At 44.6% G+C, this 17764-nt stretch overlaps 1 protein-coding gene across 1 annotated transcript in view; it reads right to left on the minus strand.

The window, feature by feature from the left end:
* The window catches only part of LAMB1 (laminin subunit beta 1), a 73349-nt gene that overhangs the window by 23406 nt on the left and 32179 nt on the right, over nucleotides 1-17764 (minus strand). Inside the window, exons 19-23 of the mRNA XM_054018899.1 lie at nucleotides 17339-17570; nucleotides 15951-16114; nucleotides 14077-14301; nucleotides 11852-12069; nucleotides 10854-10950 (exon numbers count right to left, since the gene is read on the minus strand). Of these exons, the coding sequence (XP_053874874.1) occupies nucleotides 10854-10950; nucleotides 11852-12069; nucleotides 14077-14301; nucleotides 15951-16114; nucleotides 17339-17570 (936 nt within the window). The remainder of the gene's footprint in view (nucleotides 1-10853; nucleotides 10951-11851; nucleotides 12070-14076; nucleotides 14302-15950; nucleotides 16115-17338; nucleotides 17571-17764) is intronic.

Raw genomic sequence — 17764 nt, forward strand, 5'->3', positions numbered from 1 at the left:
CTTGGGACCCGGCCACTTGCCCCGCACCCCTGCACTGCTCCCGGCCCCACTGGGGGGTGGGTGGGTAGGGGTAGACAGGGGTAAGGGGACTGGCTTTCAGCACCCCCACTATTAAAAGGGTTCCAGCGCCACTGGTAAGTGGAAAGGGATACGGTGATCAAAACTCTTATTATTATTATTATTAGCTAAAGAATACGCATTCTAGCCTGAGCAGTAGTGCTGGATCAGTAAATCTAAATTTTTCCCTGTGGAAAATTTTGTGGGCTCGAAAAAGCACCCCAACTTCTGTAGGTCCAATAAAAGCTTTTCAATCGTACACAGCAGCGTTGCTGAAACAATTTGTATAGTGGGGATGCTGAGAACCACAGAATCAAACTGTAAACCCTGTATACAATGGAAACCATTTCAAGCTGGGGGTTGCAGCAGCACCACCTGCACCCCTAGTTCCAGCACCTATGTTACACGAAGTTCTTCCTCAGGTCTCGTGTTTCCCTGACCCGAGGAAGAGCTCTGTGTAAGCTCAAAAGCTTGTCTCTCTCATCAACAGAAGCTGGTCCAACAAAAAATATTTTCTCACCCACCTTGTCTCTCTAATTTCCTGAGACCAACTCAGCTGCAACACTGCATACAACCTTTTGAAATTATTCAACCAAAAAGTCCCAGATTCTCAGCACAGATTTTTCGAAATGAAGTGAAAGTTTTCATTTCATCTTGTTTTGAAAGGTCAGTTGGGAACTACATTTTTTTGCTTTGAGTTTTCTGATTGGAAAATTAAAAGATTTCATTGAAATTGACGTTTTCCTGCGGAACATTTTGATTTAGACAAAACAATTATTTCAGTGTCAGTGACCTCCTTGTAAATATTTGTTACAGAAACTCCAAGAAGCTCAGGACTTCTGGTTTCATCTTGAAAAACCAGAGGCTACATCTTAGAAAAGCAGCTAAGTCTGAATGGGGTGAAAATAGTTGACCTCATTCAGCTTTTCAGAAACGGTGACTGTCTCCTTCTTTGAGAGGAGCATTAACTAAATCAAACATGTGACCGATGTTAGCCATTTAATGCACTGCTAGAAGGTGCTGAGCTTGGTACATGAACCTATACAGACTAGATATTTTTCTTGCAACCTTTAAACTGGGCTGGAGACCATTAAATGTTTTGTCCCCACAGCAAAACAGCAACTGGTTTGTTCAGACTCGCGGGACCGCCTGACTGTAGTGATCCATTATGACCACAAACGATACAGTAATTTGTGAGGTTGAAACTCAGTGCATTAGCTTTTGCATAGCTAACAAATAAATGGAGTGTGTGTGTATGTGCATTTGAATAGTTAGCCATTGATTCAAATTATTCTATAAACATATTGCTAAATCCTTGGCATTATAATTTTCAGTGCTGAGTGCGAATGCAAAACATCATAGCTGACTTTACAGGGGCTGCTGAGACATAAAAATTATGTTGTATCAGAAGGTGCTGGCATATCTTACTTAACGGCAGTTTCCTGGAACTGAACCATTGCATATGTTAAGAGTATTTTAGGAACTGTGTTTATAGAAAGATGAATTAGAACTAAGAATGTTAGTGTGCAAGTTAAATAAGTATTTAACCACAGGTAAAGACCCAAGTACTTCCACAGATATTACTGCAGGGGTGGCCAACCTGTGGCTCTGGAGCCACATGCGGCTCTTTAGAAGTTAATATGCAGCTCCTTGTATAGGCACCGACTCCGGGGCTGGAGCTACAGGCGCCAGCTTTCCAATGTGCCGGGGAGTGCTCACTGCTCAACCCAGGCTCTGCTACAGGCCCTCCACCCCCTCCCGAGCCTGCAGTGCCCTCGCTCCTCCCCCCCCCCCCCCCCCCCCCCCCCCCCCCCGCCTGAGCCTCCTGATCAGGAGGTGTGGAGAGGGAGAGGGAGGCACTGATCAGTGGGGCCGTGGGGGGGTGGGAGGCGCTGGGAGCGGGGGTGGGGGGAGCTCATGGGGGGCTGCTGACATAATACTGTGGCTCGTTGGCAATGTACATTGGTAAATTCTGGCTTCTTCTCAGGCTCAGGTTGGCCACCCCTGTATTACAGTGACAGACACCCTAGAAATATCTAAAAAAGAGGAAAGAACCTTCAGTCAAAATCCTCCTCTATTTTCAGCACTTGATAGAAATGTTACTTTCTCTTATACTAGTTCAAGTAGCAGCCAAGTTCTTTTATCTTTCCAAAGGGCATGATACTCTAGTCCAGATACGGCAGTAGAGCAACACACACACAATCTTCAGATTTACGAAAAGATATACCGTATATACTCGTTCATTAGCCCGTTCGTTTATAAGCTGACTCCCGAAGATGGTTAGGTAAAAATAGCAAGAACTGTATGACCCTTTCATAAGCCGACCCTATATTTCAGGGGTTGGCAAACTTTGGCTCCTGGCCCGTTAGGGTAAGCCTCTAGTAGGCCTGGACGTTTTGTTTACCTGGAGCGTACACAGGCATGGAGCCCCTCAGCTCCCAGTGGCCGCGGTTCGCTGTTCCCAACCAATGGGAGCTGCGGGAAGTGGTGCGCCATAGAGTTTAAAATCATCAAATTTTGGTGTAGACCTGTTTATAAGCCGACCCCCTTTGAGGCTTCACATTTGTACCAAAAATATTCGGCTTATGAACGAGTATATACAGTAAATCTCAGCTCTGTGGCTGGCCAAGCATACTGCCGTAAGTTAGACCAAGGCACAATAGCCGTTTTGTAACCGTTCTAAATGTGTCAAAGGGCATTTGATACTCCACAAAAGGGCTGAAATGCCATCCCCATAAACCATCCCCAGGCAAACTTTTTGGCCTGAGGGCCACATCTGGGAATAGAAATTGTATGGAGGGCCATGAACGCTCAGAAAATTGGGGTTGGGGTGCAGGCTCCGGGGTGGGGACAGAAATGAGGAGTTCAGGGTGTGGGAGTGGGCTTGGGCTGGGGAAGTGTGGTGGAGGGCTCCAGCTGGGGGTGCGGCCTCTGGGAAATGAGGAGTTTGGGGTGTAGGAGGGTGCTCTGGGCTGGGACCAAGGGGTTGGGAGGGCGGGAGGGGGATCAGGGCTGGGATAGAGGGTTGGGGTATGGGAATGGGTGCAGACTCTGGCTGGGGGTTTGGACTCTGGGGTGGGGCTGAGGGGTTTGGGGTGCAGGAGGGGGATCAGGGCAGCGCTTATTCAATGGAGATAGCCTATCTCCTAGAACTGGAAGGGACCTTGAAAGGTCATCGAGTCCAGCCCCCTACCTTCACTAGCAAGACCAAGTACTGATTATACCCCAGATCCCTAAGTGGCCCCCTCAAAGATTGAACTCACAACCCTGGGTTTAGCAGGCCAATGCTCAAACCACTGAGCTATCCCTCCCCATGGATCCTGGAAGCAGCAATGTCCCTTCTCTGGTTCCTATGTGGAGGTGTGGCCAGGTGACACTGCACGCTGCCCCCAAGCACCGTCCCTGCAGCTCCCATTGGAGCGCCGGAGGGGGGCCATGCCGCTGCTTCCGGGAGCCGTGTGGAGTTTGCCCACCCCTGCCATAAACTCATGGCTATGTACACTCTATATGTACTCTCAAATAATCAAGATACCTAGTTTTATTCATCCCATCTGGAGAAATTCCATTTTTCTTTTCTTTAAACAAGTCTAATATAACGCAAACAAATCACTTTGCCTTCCCAGGGGTCCTTGATCAATAGCCATCTATTTGTTCTAGTTTTCTACAACTGTGGAAGCAACGACCCATATATAACATGATAAACATCTGAGAAATATTATTGCAGAAGTGCACAGTTCAAGATATATATATGGACCTTCATTATACCCCAACTACTTCTCAGGAGTTCAGACTTTTCGGCGGAAGTCAGAGCAGCAGGGACCCTGCAGGGCTCATGCACTGAACCCTGCTGTTTGGTTGCTAGGGTTTGGAAATGCTCCAACAGGTTTGCTGGGAAGTTTGTGTTTGATGAAACCTGTAATCTTAACACTACCTTAGCGAAGACTTTTGTGCATGTGTACACACACAGAGCTACATACAGTTCAAAGATTAAACAAAAGCACAAGGAGTGTTTCTAGCGGGCCAGCATTACCATTTACCTGATTCTAGACAGTACTGGAGGACAGAATTATATTTTAATTCACAGAGTGAAAACCACCCCAGGACCTGCACAAGATCATACGTGATGGACACACAAGGACTCTGCATAGGTGCAAATCTTAACCCTATAATTTCCTAGCTCTGCTTTTAGGCGTAATAAGCTAAATAAAGTTAAATAAGCTATTTATTTCATGTACTTTTCAAGAATAGGGGCTAAACGGTGACCAAGGCCCCAATCCTATAGATACTTATGATTGGAGGTAGTGTTTACTACTGTGTGTAATCTCCATTGAAGTCAATAGAAGTATTCTCAGCTGTAAGAACTATGCTCAGTAACAGTTTTCAGGGTCAAGCCCTAAGTCTGTCTAGATCTATTTTTTTTTCTAGATTTGAATTTCTTTTTACAAAAAAGCTAGAGAACAAACCAAAAACAAACCAACCAATCTGATCTCAGAGGTGCAGTCTAGACACAGTCACTAACAACAACAGAGAAGAGGAAACCTCTCCTTCTACTCCTGCTCTTGAGTTTGTGGTTTCCAGCAGAGCAATACAAGGGCCCTCTCTGGATTTAGCCCCACCTATGCAATTCTTTTAAGTAATTAAAAATAACTCTCCAGAATTCCCTGACAATATGCTCAAACCTCCTACTTAGCCGCTGAACACCCAGCAATATTCCCTTCTCACGCATCCCATCTGGTGCAATCCCCTGGGCGGGGGAGGACATCTGGAATATTTGGAGTCTCAGAATGGAGTCACTCACAGATGTAGAATTTATTTTTGCCGTGACATGTGTAGCCAGACTTTCCATTCCATAGGACTGAACTCTGTGTGTCAAAGGCAACATATAACTGTTGATAGTGGTGTGTGTGTGTGTGCGCACAGTTTAAAGTTTATGGGGGGGCACGTGACTGCCCCACGTGTTGCCTCTGGATCTAGAACAGAGGTTGAAAACCATGTGGGGCACACACCCTCCTAGGGGGTTGCGGAGGAATGTTCAGGGGTGGGGATAAGGGCAACACCAGGCAGCTCACGCCAGCCCTGCAGCGGGGCTCGGGGAGGGAGCACCACCTCACCCCTGACTTACCTCAGGGGGCCACCCAGCGTGTTTGGGCGGGGGGAGGGATGCAGCCAAAAAACCTGTGGGGCACATAACCCCGCATGTCCTGCCCATGCATCATCTCTGCTGTATCTCTCTACTAGTATTATAACAATGGTGCCAGACGCGAACTACTCCATTTTGAATGAATGGTCTCATTCCACAGAGCCTCTTCAATATCGATAGATGATCCACAATAATGCTCAGAAGTAGAAAGCTGATTCAGAGGTATGATGGCCAAGGTTTTCACAAGTGACCAGTGATTTGGGAGGCCCAACGTGAGATGTCTAAAAGGACTAGATTTTTAGGAATATCAAGCACCAACCTAGTCTCTGAAAACCAGGGCCCAAGACCTTTCTTGCCCTAAAATGGAAGCGACCAAACTCACTAGTGGACTTCTGAAAATCTTGGCCTTAGTTATTTTTTTAAACCGATCATATTTAAAATTATAAAGGATGTCATAGCAGTGTGAGCAATAGAGATCTCCCCAATGATTTCTCATCAACAATCAGATCTGGTTTCCACTGGAGTCCACTGACTCAAGATCTCTTGCAGAGGCTTCAGAGCACAGTGTACTTAGGCTGATGTGGTAAACCATGTGAGTTTCACAGTCTCAGACAGAAGCCTTTTGCAGCAAGCTGGATGAGGCTCCAGTTCCACAGACATCCATGAATGAACATGATTTGTTGGGGAAAAGTGAACATGGTTTTTCTAAAGGGAAATCATGCCTCACCGATCTACTAGAATTCTTTGAGGGGTTCAAACAAACATGTGGACAAGCGTGAGGGGGTAAACAGTGAGGTGGCAAAATTTGCAGAGGATACAAAATTACTCAAGATAGTTAAGTCCAAGTTACAAATGGATCTCACAAAACTGGATGACTGGGCAACAAAATGGCAGATGAAATTCAATGTTGATAAATACAAAGTAATGCACCTTGGCAAATATAAGCCCAACTATAGATACAAAATGATGGAGTCTAAATTCGCTGTTACCACTCAAGAAAGAGATTTTGAAGTCATTGTGTATAGGTCTCTGAAAACATCCACTCAATGTGCAGCGACAGTCAAAAAAGCTAACAGAATGTTAGGAACCATTAGAAAAGGGGTTCAATAATAAAGACAGAAAATATCATGAATGCCTCTATATAAATCCATGGTATGACCACACCTTGAATACTACATGTAGATTTGGTTGCTCATCTCAAAAAAAAAAAATAAATTGGAAAAGGTACAGAGAAGGGCAACAAAAATGATTAGGCATACAGAACAGCTTCTGTATGAGGAGAGATTAAAAATACTGGGACTTTTCAGCTTGAAAAAGAGATGACTAAAAGGGGATATGATAGAGGTCTATAAAATCTTGACTGGTGTGGAGAAAGTAAATAAGGAAGTGTTATTTACTCCTTCACATAACACAAGAACTAGGGGTCAGACAATGAAATTAATAGGCAACAAGTTTAAAACAAACAAAAGGAAATACTTCTTCACACAACAGACAGTGAACCTGTGGAACTCATAGCCAGGGGATGTTGTTAAAGCCAAAACTAAAACAGGGTTCAAAAAAGAACTAAATAAGTTCATGGTAGATAGCCTTTAATGGACCTATTAGCCAGGATGGTCAGGGATGCAACCCCACCCTTTGATTGTTCCTACCCTTTGTTTGTCGGAAGCTGGGTGTGGAGTCGGGGATGGATCACTTGATGATTGCCCTGTTCTGTTTATTCCATCTGAAGCACCTGGCATCGGTCACTATCAGAAGACAGGATACTGGGCTAGATGGACTATTGGTCTGACCCAGTATGGCAGTTCTTATGCCGCAGGCCAAACGCCCCTCTCTCAGCACTTGCAAAATTCATGCAATGAATTCCATCACCACACAACACTCCTGTGGTTTAGGCATTTGTTACAAATTCAAAAAACTCAGACCAGGTTTGTATCACATTCCAAGCCCAGTAAACTTTAACCATTTAGGCACTTGGTTAATAAAAGAACAGAGTGGAACTGAAACCAACCTTGGCTCCTGCCCAGTGGAGTGGAGTGGGGAGGCAGGGTTCTCCTTTCTCAGTCCCAGAGATTCGCAGCATGCAAGATAACTAGAAAAAGCCTATGGGCAGGCTGATATTCTACATCACGACCTCTTGGTGTCATAGAGCAAGTTACTACAGATCGGCCCATGGGACAGGGAGCAGCTGAATTCTCCGGAGTTCTTTGGCACATAAGGTTGGGTCATCCAAACCAGGTTGGACCAACCCCTGCATACTGATGAGCTGGTCTCAATGGCCTTTCAAAGGCTATGTGGCTCACAAAAGCATGGATGCTTTCTGCTAGATGCGACCCCAAGGAAGATGAAATTTTATAGCTAAGCAAGTCTGCTGTGTTGCTATAAAATAGAGGGGGTGGGATTATTAGATGAATAGAAAGTTTAAAGCTACCTTGAAAAAAGGTTTTCTGAATAATACCTTATTGCTTTTTCATTTTAGAGTCATTATAAAGCAGGTTTTCCCCTGTTCAAGAGAGAGCAGAAACCAAGTAAAAGGTCAGAAATGCTGGCACACAGCCAAGTCTTGCTGATAACATGTACTGATGGATTCCATCAACCAGCCTTGATGGAGAGAGCTGATATCAGGAGACAATCACTGCCCTGAAGCATTATGAGATTGAAGGCACAGTCAGCAGCATTTAACCAGAGGAACACATGCAGCCCTGGGGAAAGCAATTAATATGCTAGTTTGCTCAGAAGAAATCTAATACATGCCCTACCACCAAGTAACTTCAAGAGTGTTTTATCTTTATCCCTAACCAGTTCCTGAATAGCTGAGACACCCACATCTGTTTAGGTAGGGGATTCCAAGGAAGATCAGTTGAAAAGGATTTATTAAAAGATCACAGCAAGTACATTTTTCCCTGCAGGAAACATACCTTAATCTAATCTAGGAGGCTGCTGCAAACCCTCCTGGCCAAGTCTCCCATTTAAACAGATCACAGACACAAGTTTGTTCTGGTCTGGACAATGTCTGAAGTTTCTTTCCCCTATTAAATTAACAGACTTGCTTATAACAGAGTGAAACACAACTCAGTTTTCTAAACAATCCACTTAATCTGGTTCTGGTATTTTGCTGGTTGGAGCATACTGTCTGACTGTATCAGAGGGGTAGCTGTGTTAGTCTGGATCTGTAAAAAGCAATAAAAAGTCCTGTGGCACCTTATAGACTAACAGACAGCATACTGTCTGACTAGCTAAGTGCATTGTGCCTTTATGCAGGTTGAAACAAAGAGAATAATCTTTTGCTAAAAGATTAAATACCTTACGTATTCAGTAAAATTCCTTCAAACATAGTCTAAGGCCATGTCTACATTAGCACTTATGTTGGCAAAACTTTTGTCGCTCAGGGGTGTGACCAGCATAAGTTTTGCCGGCATAAGCACTCGTGTGCACAATGCTATGTCGGGGGAAGATGCTCTCTCACTAACATAGCTACTGCTGCTCATTGAGCTGGTTTCTCTCCCGTTGGCGTAACACGGCTACACGAGCCATCTTACAGCGGCACAGCTGTGCTACTGCAAGCTTGTTAGTGTAGACGTGGCCTAAGTAACATAAGAGGATATATAGAGACAGAAAACTCCAATACACTGAGGGCTTGTCTACACTACCAAGTTTTGTTGACAAAACTTGTGTCGACACCCAAAAGTCAACACAACAAAAATCGCCAAAGGGTGTTCACACTTGCTCCCTCTGTCAATAGATCATGTCACCATTGGGGACACCATCAACATGTGGGTATGTATCCCACAGTGCAGTGTTGTGGGAAAGAAGAGCCGATTGCTGCGCATCTTGGGATTGTCTCCGAGTTCTCCCACAACCCCCTCAGCTGCCGAGAGCAGCATCATGAGTAGCTCTGGGAGCTCTCCATGCTGAGGCATGGCAAAGCAGCACAGCAGTCTGTCCCCCTCCCCCTGCAGCAGCCGTCTGCCTGCCGCTGTGTTCCTAGGGCCCGGCAGAACAGGAGCATTCCAATGATTTGCTCTTTGTTTGTTCCCCAAAACGGAGCAGCACACAGATACTTCCCGGAGCTTTGAAAGGGTAGGGGCGCATGTCTACACTGGCTCTTTGTCGACAATAAAGGGAGAGGAAAAGACAAAAGTCTCTCGGAGGGGTGGAAGTTTTTTGTTGCCAAAACTGGGTGTTTCTCGTGACAAAAGTCCCACTGGAGTGTGTATGCTCTTGCTGTTTTGTGGCCAAAAGGCAGTTTTTGGCAACAAAACTTGGTAATATAAGCCCATAAATCCTGCTACTTTAAGATGTCCTCTTGTCACAGTAGTTGCTTGACAATTTGGACAAATTGCTGTAGTATAAAAGGTTAAGCAATAGTTAATCCTAATTAAATAGGTTTATTTCTAAATAAAGACCAGTTCTTAACATCATAAGAATGGCCCTACTGGGTCAGACCAAAGGTCCATCTAGCCCAGTATCCTGTCTATCGACAGTGGCCAGTGCCAGGTGCCCAGAAGGAATGAACAGAACAGGTAATCATCAAGTGATCCATCCCCTGTTGCCCATTCCCAGCTTTTGGCAAACAGAGACTAGGGACACCATTCCTGCCCATCCTGGCTAATAGCCATTGATGGACCTATGCTCCATGAATTTATCTAGTTCTGTTTTGAACCCTGTTATGGTCTTGGCCTTCACAACATCCTCTGGCAAGGAGTTCCACAGGTTGACTGTGCATTGTGTGAAGAAATACGTCCTTTTATTTGTTTTAAACTTGCTGCCTATTAATTTCATTTGGTGACCCCTAGTTCTTGTGTTATGAGAAGTAGTAAACAACACTTCCTAATCTACTTTCTCTACACCAGTCATGATTTTATAGACCTCAATCATATCTCCCCATAGCCGTTTCTTTTCCAAGCTGAAAAGTCCCAGTCTTATTAATCTCTCCTCATACGGAAGCCGTTCCATATCCCTAATAATTTTTGTTGCACTTTTCTGAGCCTTTTCCAATTCCAATATATCTTTTTTGAGCTGGGGCAATCATATCTGCACACAATATTCAAGATGTGGGCGTACCATGGATTTATATAGAAGCAACATGATATTTTCTGTCCCATTATCTATCCCTTTATTACTTATTCCCTAAACAAATCTACCTTGTACACCAGACTCCTGCTAGAATTGCATTGGGTCTGCTCATCCTTACTAAAACAGCATGCCAGTGTAACCAAACATGGACATGTTTCTTTAAACCATTATGATGCAAACATCACAACATTAAGAAAGGTGCTGCCAAAGACTGTAAAAAAACCTTACTCTTGTTTATAATGCCTTAACTACTTGACATATTTTCCCCTGCTGATCTCTTTTTTCTGTATGCAAAAAGCATGCCCACTGCCATGGCATATATGAACATATGGAGTTGCTGAAATGAATGCACTTTTGTTTAATTAAGTTTGTTCACATTGAAGGAAAGTGGTCAACATCGCTCTGGAGAACCAGAACAAAGCTTGCAACATTCAGGGCAATATAAACAACTTTTACACAAACTGGTCAGGAGGACCCCTTTAAAAGAAGGTGAATAGATGTTTTAAGGGTTCCAATCACTGAAAGTGTACACAGGTAATTCAGAACACAGCAAGGGAATAGAGGGCAGGGAAATTAGACTCACCTTGGCATGCCACATTGGGGTCACCCCAGAAAAACTCTTGGCACTCCCTGCAGGTGCGGCCTCCAAACCCAGGCATGCACTGACACTGCCCAGTGAACTGTTAAAAATAGGAGTAGAACAGAAAGTGAATTGGTTTTCCTGTATGGAAGGGAACATCACCAGCAAAGCTCTTGGAGCTATTCCCAGCAGCTTGTTGGGAACATGCTCAGGTAGTGTTATTTTGGTCTCTTCATATATTGACAAAGACTTAGCAGCCGAGCTCACTAACAGAAAGCAACATGGCTGGACACAGACTGAAACTGAACGATAAAAACAATTTAAGAAAATTGTGATGCTTCCTATCTCTCTGGACCCGATCCTAAAAAGCTCACCCCAGTGTGGACTATCTAGCAGAACATAATCTTTAGAACTGAATGACTAGAGCCAAATTTTCATGATTGCCAGGGCCCTACAGTGCCCCTCGATTTTAAAAATAAGAGTTGGGGTGCTCAGCACTTCTGACAACCCAGCCTTTCTTGTCATGTGTGCACTGGGGAAAGAAATATTATTTGGGGCATAGAGACAATGCCTGTGCCGTCTTTAAATTCCTCTGGTGTTTGTCCCTGAATTATCATTTTTGTCATGACTTTCCCACAGCCCCTAGAAGTTATACAGCCTACTGAGAACGTTACCGTCTCTTCTGGAAGGCAACATTTGCAATCTGATTTACTGAGCCACTGTGCAGCTTTCCTATGAATACAGCCAATAACTATGCAGAGGAGTATTTTGCTGGATAAGACTAATGAGGCCCTATAATAATAATAATAATGGAGATATCCCATCTCCTAGAACTGGAAGGGACCTTGAAAGGTCATCAAGTCCAGCCCCCTGCCTTCACTAGCAGGACCAAGTACTGATTTTGCCCCAGATTCCCAAGTGGCCCCCTCAAGGATTGAACTCACAACCCTGGGTTTAGCAGGCCAAAGCTCAAACCACTGAGCTATCCCTGCATTTCTTACCTCATTACATGATGGCTCGAAGGAACGAGCAACATCGCACTCGCACAGTTCACATCCAGTTCCACTGGCCAGTCTCCAAGTGTTTGGTGCACAGCGATCGCAGTTCTGCCCGGTCACATTGGGAAGGCATTGGCACTGACCGGTTGTTTTCTCACACTGACAGTCTTCTGAGCTATTGCAGTGCTCTCGCACTGTTCCCAAGTAGTTACAGACGCACTCTGTAATGGAAAAAGAAGAACAGGAGTACTTGTGGCACCTTAGAGACTAACAAATTTATTAGAGCATAAATTTGTTAGTCTCTAAGGTGCCACAAGTACTCCTGTTCTTCTTTTTGCGGATACAGACTAACACGGCTGTTACTCTGAAATCTGTAATGGAAGAGCAGGCAGCCTAACTCTGCTATGCTAGCACAACGCCACATTAAATTGAGTCTGCTATGCTAGCACAACGCCACATTAAATTGAGTCCAAACCTAAATGTCGGTTACTGATGTATTACCAAAAGAGGATGTATTACTCATTCCAGGGAGATGTGATCCTATTCAAATGGGGAAAGTTACACAGACATCCCTACTGGCATGTCTTGACACTGTAAGTTACTTAGGCTATGACTACACTGGCAATTGAATGACAAAACTTGTCTTTAAGGAGGTGTTAAACCCCCCACTTCCCCGAAAGACAAAAGTTTTGCTGCAACAAGTGCCAGTGTGAACAGTGCGTTGTCAGCAGAAGAGCAAAAATGCCGCTCGTTGGAGGTGAAAGTTCTTTGTCGGCAGGAGAGCCGACAAACAGCAGCTACACTGCACAACTTTTAGTGGCATGGCCACAGCGACACAGCCCTCTCTCTAAAAGCTATGTAGTGTAGACACAGCCTTAGAAAACAGATGGTTTGGGAGGAAAAACCTAATGAAGCATCCTTTAAAGCCTGTCCGGGTACATGTGCCATGGTGACAAGTGCAGTATAAATACCCAATATGGTAAACTGCCTTCTCATTCAAATGCCTCTATTAATTTTTCAGAACTTATGCTGCAAGTTATTAACCTTGCAAAGATGCAGACAGATCTCAGAGTATTGCTACATTGGTTTCCAAGTTAATTTGAGCAATCGTGTAACTAAGGCTTAATCTTGTGAAGTGCTCCTATAATATGCACAGTAGGTGACTTGAGGATTCCTAACATCTTGCAGATCTAGGACTACATATAATAAGCAGATAAAGGGAGTCTTTAAAGCACAGTTATACTCTGAAAAGTGAATTTTGTAAGAAGGGGAACACCATGGGGTTCCAGGTTAATTGTCTTTCATATAAAATGTGCTCTCCTTACAAAGTGAAAGAGATTATTAGTTTCCTGCAAACACACCCTGGGATCTGCAAGTCAGGCTGGATTCTTTCTGGTTCCCACATAACCATCAGAAACAGACTTTGCAACACAGATCTCTAAAAATTCGGGGGATGGTATGTGACCCACAATAGAACTCAGCTCCCTCCCTCCCTCCCGGAGATGTTTGCTCTGCTAATAGAAATAGTAAAAAAAGAGAAAAAAACCCACTTTTTTTCTGACTAACTTTCTGGATAAGCACAGAGTAGCATTCTGGAGTAAGAGATTCCCTTTTTAAAAAACACAGAACAACACACCATTATGTGACTATAGCCCCACTTAACACTTATCATTCCCTGAGGCAGCCCTTCCTTCTGAGCTTTCAGGAACCCACTCCTGCTGTTCTTTAACATCCCAGGAATGTTTGTGTAAACAAAAGCCATGTCTTCAGGGCTTAAGAAGCAGCAGGAAATGGCCATGCTCCATCTCTTGATAAGAGGGAAACAATGAATGCTCACAAGAAGGCAAGAAATCCTTATCCCACAAGAGCCCATCCTTTCAGATGTTTGGACAGGTAAATGATAGGTGTCTCGTTTCTCCCTGTTACACTAAACGACTCCTGCCCCCTGAAGAATCACACTGAACACAAGAAAAGCTGCAAACCCAATGTTTAGCCAGAGGTAATTCGGTTTCTACCATCAGTTTAATCAGAAATGGTTCCTAGTAAATTTAAAATACTTTAGGTTATCTGCCATTCTCCATTAATGTCCTGAGGCCACCTACAAAATCAACAGCTTCACAGTTTATTATGCCTAATGATATTCTAGAGTTTAGTGTAGGTAAATGAATTCTGGCCAGTGCTATAGAAGTGAGGAATGGGAAGACCCCCCCCCCCCCCCCCCGACTTACTTCTACAATCCTGTTGCAATGCATGTCCATAGTACCCATATTTACACAGCTGGCAATTTTCACCCTCTGTCTGATACAAGCACTTCAGGCACTTTCCAGACTGCTTGTCACAGGCCCCTGGGTCAGTCATGTCAATGTTGTTGTTACACTGGCACGGCTGGCAGACTCCACCTGTCTCTTCAGGGTCTCCAAAGAAACCAGAAGCACACTCATCACATCTGCTTCCTGTTTAAACAAACAATCCAAGGAATTATTATAGCTCGTTAACAAACAAGTCAATAAACAGCAAGACAGTGTGACAAGAGATCGAAGGTGAGTAGTTGAAAGGAAATTGAGTTGAATATATTCAGAGAAACAAAACACAATACTTGTCTGGATCCTCAGCAAATCGAAGTTGAGGAGATCCATTGATTTCAATGGAATTGAGACCATTTATAGCAGGGTAGGATACAGCTCCTTTTCATGGATTTCAGAATTCAAGGCCCAGATTCAGGGAAGAACTTGCAACATGTGTTAATGGGCATCCCTATTCAGGACAGCACTTAAACATAGGTTTCAGAGTAGCAGCCGTGTTAGTCTGTATCCGCAAAAAGAAGAACAGGAGTACTTGTGGCACCTTAGAGACTAACAAATTTATTAGAGCATAAGCTTTCGTGGACGCTTATGCTCTAATAAATTTGTTAGTCTCTAAGGTGCCACAAGTACTCCTGTTCTTCTTAAACATAGGATTAGCTTTAAGCCTATGCATTGACTTCAATACTGTCCTCAATAGGGATGCTTTGCCTGAACTGGGGACTCAAAGAACTTCTAGCATCATAAACATTCATTAAAATGTATAGAGAGACAGAAATTTTTGCTATGCAAGACGTTCTTTCCTAGCTTTTTCAAAGTGCCACTCCTACCTGCAGTATTTGCCTGCTGGCTGGGAGTGGTTCTTATAACTTCATTATTTATATATTGCTACAGGGTTACATGGTGCTTCACAGATGCATAAAATCAAAGACTTGCTCTTAAGGTGCTTACAATTTAAATTAAGCTGAACAAACAACACTAGGTGGAGAGATTTGGCAGATATAGGAATAATAGGGGTGGGTAACTTCTCTCACTCCCACTGATTTTCCAGTGAATGCTTACATGCATTGCTTGCCAGAGATTGGCCCTTAATTTGTAAATAAAAACTACAACACTTACAAATACTGGTACTACAGTAATTTCTGCTAGTGCTTATGCTGGTGCTTTCTACTTTCCTCTACGTCAGAAGTGGGCAAGCTATGGCCTGGGGGCCACATCCGGCCCTCCACACGTTTTAATTTGGCCCTTGAGCTCCCACCGGGAAGTGGGGTCTGGGTCTGGATCTTACCCTGCTCCGGCACTTAGGCTGGGGAACAGGGTCAGGGTGCATGGCTCCCGGAAGCAGTGGCACGTCCCCGCTCCGGCTCCTACAAGTAGGGGCAGCCAGGGGGCTCCACACACTGCCCCCACCACAAGTGCTGCCTCTTGCAACTCCCATTGGAGCTGCAGAGGCGGCACCTGCGGACAGGGCAGCGCGCAGAACTGCCTGGCCGCGCCTCCATGTAGGAGCTGGAGGGGAGACATACCGCTGTTTCTGGGAATTGCTTGAGGTAAGCACCACCCGGAACCTGCCACCCTGACTCCCTCCTGTGCCCCAAAACCCTGCCCCAGCCCTGATCCCCCTCCTGCCTTCCGAACCCCTCGGTCCCAGCCCAGAGCACCCTCCTGCACCCCATACCCACAATTTCCATACCCAGATGTGGCCCTCAGGCCAAAAAGTTTGCCCACCCCTGCTCTACATAGTCCCTCTCTGTAGCCAGATTAAAACTCAGTAGATGCACTTTAAAGCATATGGTACTTACCTATGTATCCCACGTTACAGACACACACAATTTGCAGAGTAATAGGATCTTGATAACAGCTGCTAGCAAACTGACGCCCACTTTCTGGGCCATCTGGGCAAGGACAAGGCCGACAATGATCTCCTGATCCCAGGACAGGGTCTCCATAATAGCCATCAAGGCACCTGTATTAAATAAAGGCTTGTGAGACCGCAAGCAGATACAGTACAAACTATTTCTTCTGATGTGAAATCACACTAGAATGGTTTTCAATGACTGGAGGGATGAGGGAGACAGACATCTTTTATAGGTCTCCAATTGTTATTCACAGTATGAATAACACTACTGTAAAGATGTTTTCTTTGGTTCATACTAGCATTACAAGTAATATGCCATGCCAAACCAAACCATTCCATCTCAAATGCTATGTCTTACCTCTGATCCTCACACTTTAAAACCTCCTCTGGTAGGCGTTTAGGTACATTTATATGGAGAAATCAGTTTCATGCCTTCTCAACACACACTCCTTTGCTCAAATGGGTGGCCCTGGGCCTGAAGCAAAGATAAGAGGCCACACAGGTGCCCAGCAGCTGCTTACAGAGGATGGGGTTCACCTCTTCCCTTCAGAATCTGCTTTGGTCTCCATGGCTGCAAACTGGCCAGAGTCCATGCAGCTCTGGCCAATTCTGCACCAGGGCCCAAGGTTTGGCCGCTAGTTGTGATAACTCTACACAGACTTTTCATCTCTGTAGCTCTTTCAGCTGTATATATTCTCACCAACTGTGGCATTTTTTAACATATTCATTGCTCTTTTGCTGGGGATGGAAGAAAATGGGTCCTGCCATTTTGCCCTCATTAAAATTAAGTGATAATCTAGGTGTCTGAAACAATCCTGGGTTTGTTCATCTCCGTAAAATTTCTGCCTTGCTCTCCACTGCACAGCTGCCACTACAAAGCGGACACTATGAGAGGAATTTTTGCAGTGAGAGCTGGCCCTCTTCCTATAAATGGACACTGTCACTTTCAAGACAGCTCCCCCCACCCCTCCCAAACAAGCCTTTAGACTTGTCCTGAACCCAGGTGGTCCAGTTTGGCAGACCAAGACATTTCTATTCATTCCTATTTCTCTGTGCTGAAATCCAAGTAAGATGGACATGTGATATTTACATAGGGGCCACTTCTCCTTTATAAACAGGAGACACAGGTTCCCTGTCCGGTAATAAGGGTGGGGCACCTCAGTGCAGAATCAGGGTTTTGTGCTTGATAATGCTAATTTCACCGACTTCAATGGGACTTACTTGAGTAATGACTTTAGGACTGGGTGTTAGTTTTGCCTGGGGCGGTTCAGTGAATATTGCTTACAACGTATAATAACGTACCAGTAAATCAGCTATAAGAAGAGACCATACCTTTCACAGTTGTGTCCCATGGTGGAATCGCGGCAATTCAAACATTCCCCAGTGTATGGGTCACAGTCATCCGTGTGGCCATTACACTGGCAAGGCTGACAGCTTGGAAATCCCCAGTATCCAGGTAAGCACCTATCACACTGACGGCCATATACTCCATGGAAACAGTAGCACTGGCCAGTCTCAGGATGACAGAAGGAACTGACAGAACCTTGTAAGTGACATTCACAAGCTAAATAAAATAATATAAAATAAAAATGCAGTTAAAAAGAAATGATAGTTGGAAAACTTCTCTTCTTCCATTTATACAGCTGCAGCCTCTGGACCTGGCTCTGCCGTCATTACCCAGTAGCGCTCCCACAAAAGCTAATGAGAGTTTTGCCCCAGTAAAGGCTGAAAACCAGCCCCTACCATTGTATTCGAATG

This window comes from Malaclemys terrapin, chromosome 1 (assembly GCF_027887155.1).
Source record: "Malaclemys terrapin pileata isolate rMalTer1 chromosome 1, rMalTer1.hap1, whole genome shotgun sequence".
Lineage (NCBI taxonomy): Eukaryota > Metazoa > Chordata > Testudines > Emydidae > Malaclemys > Malaclemys terrapin.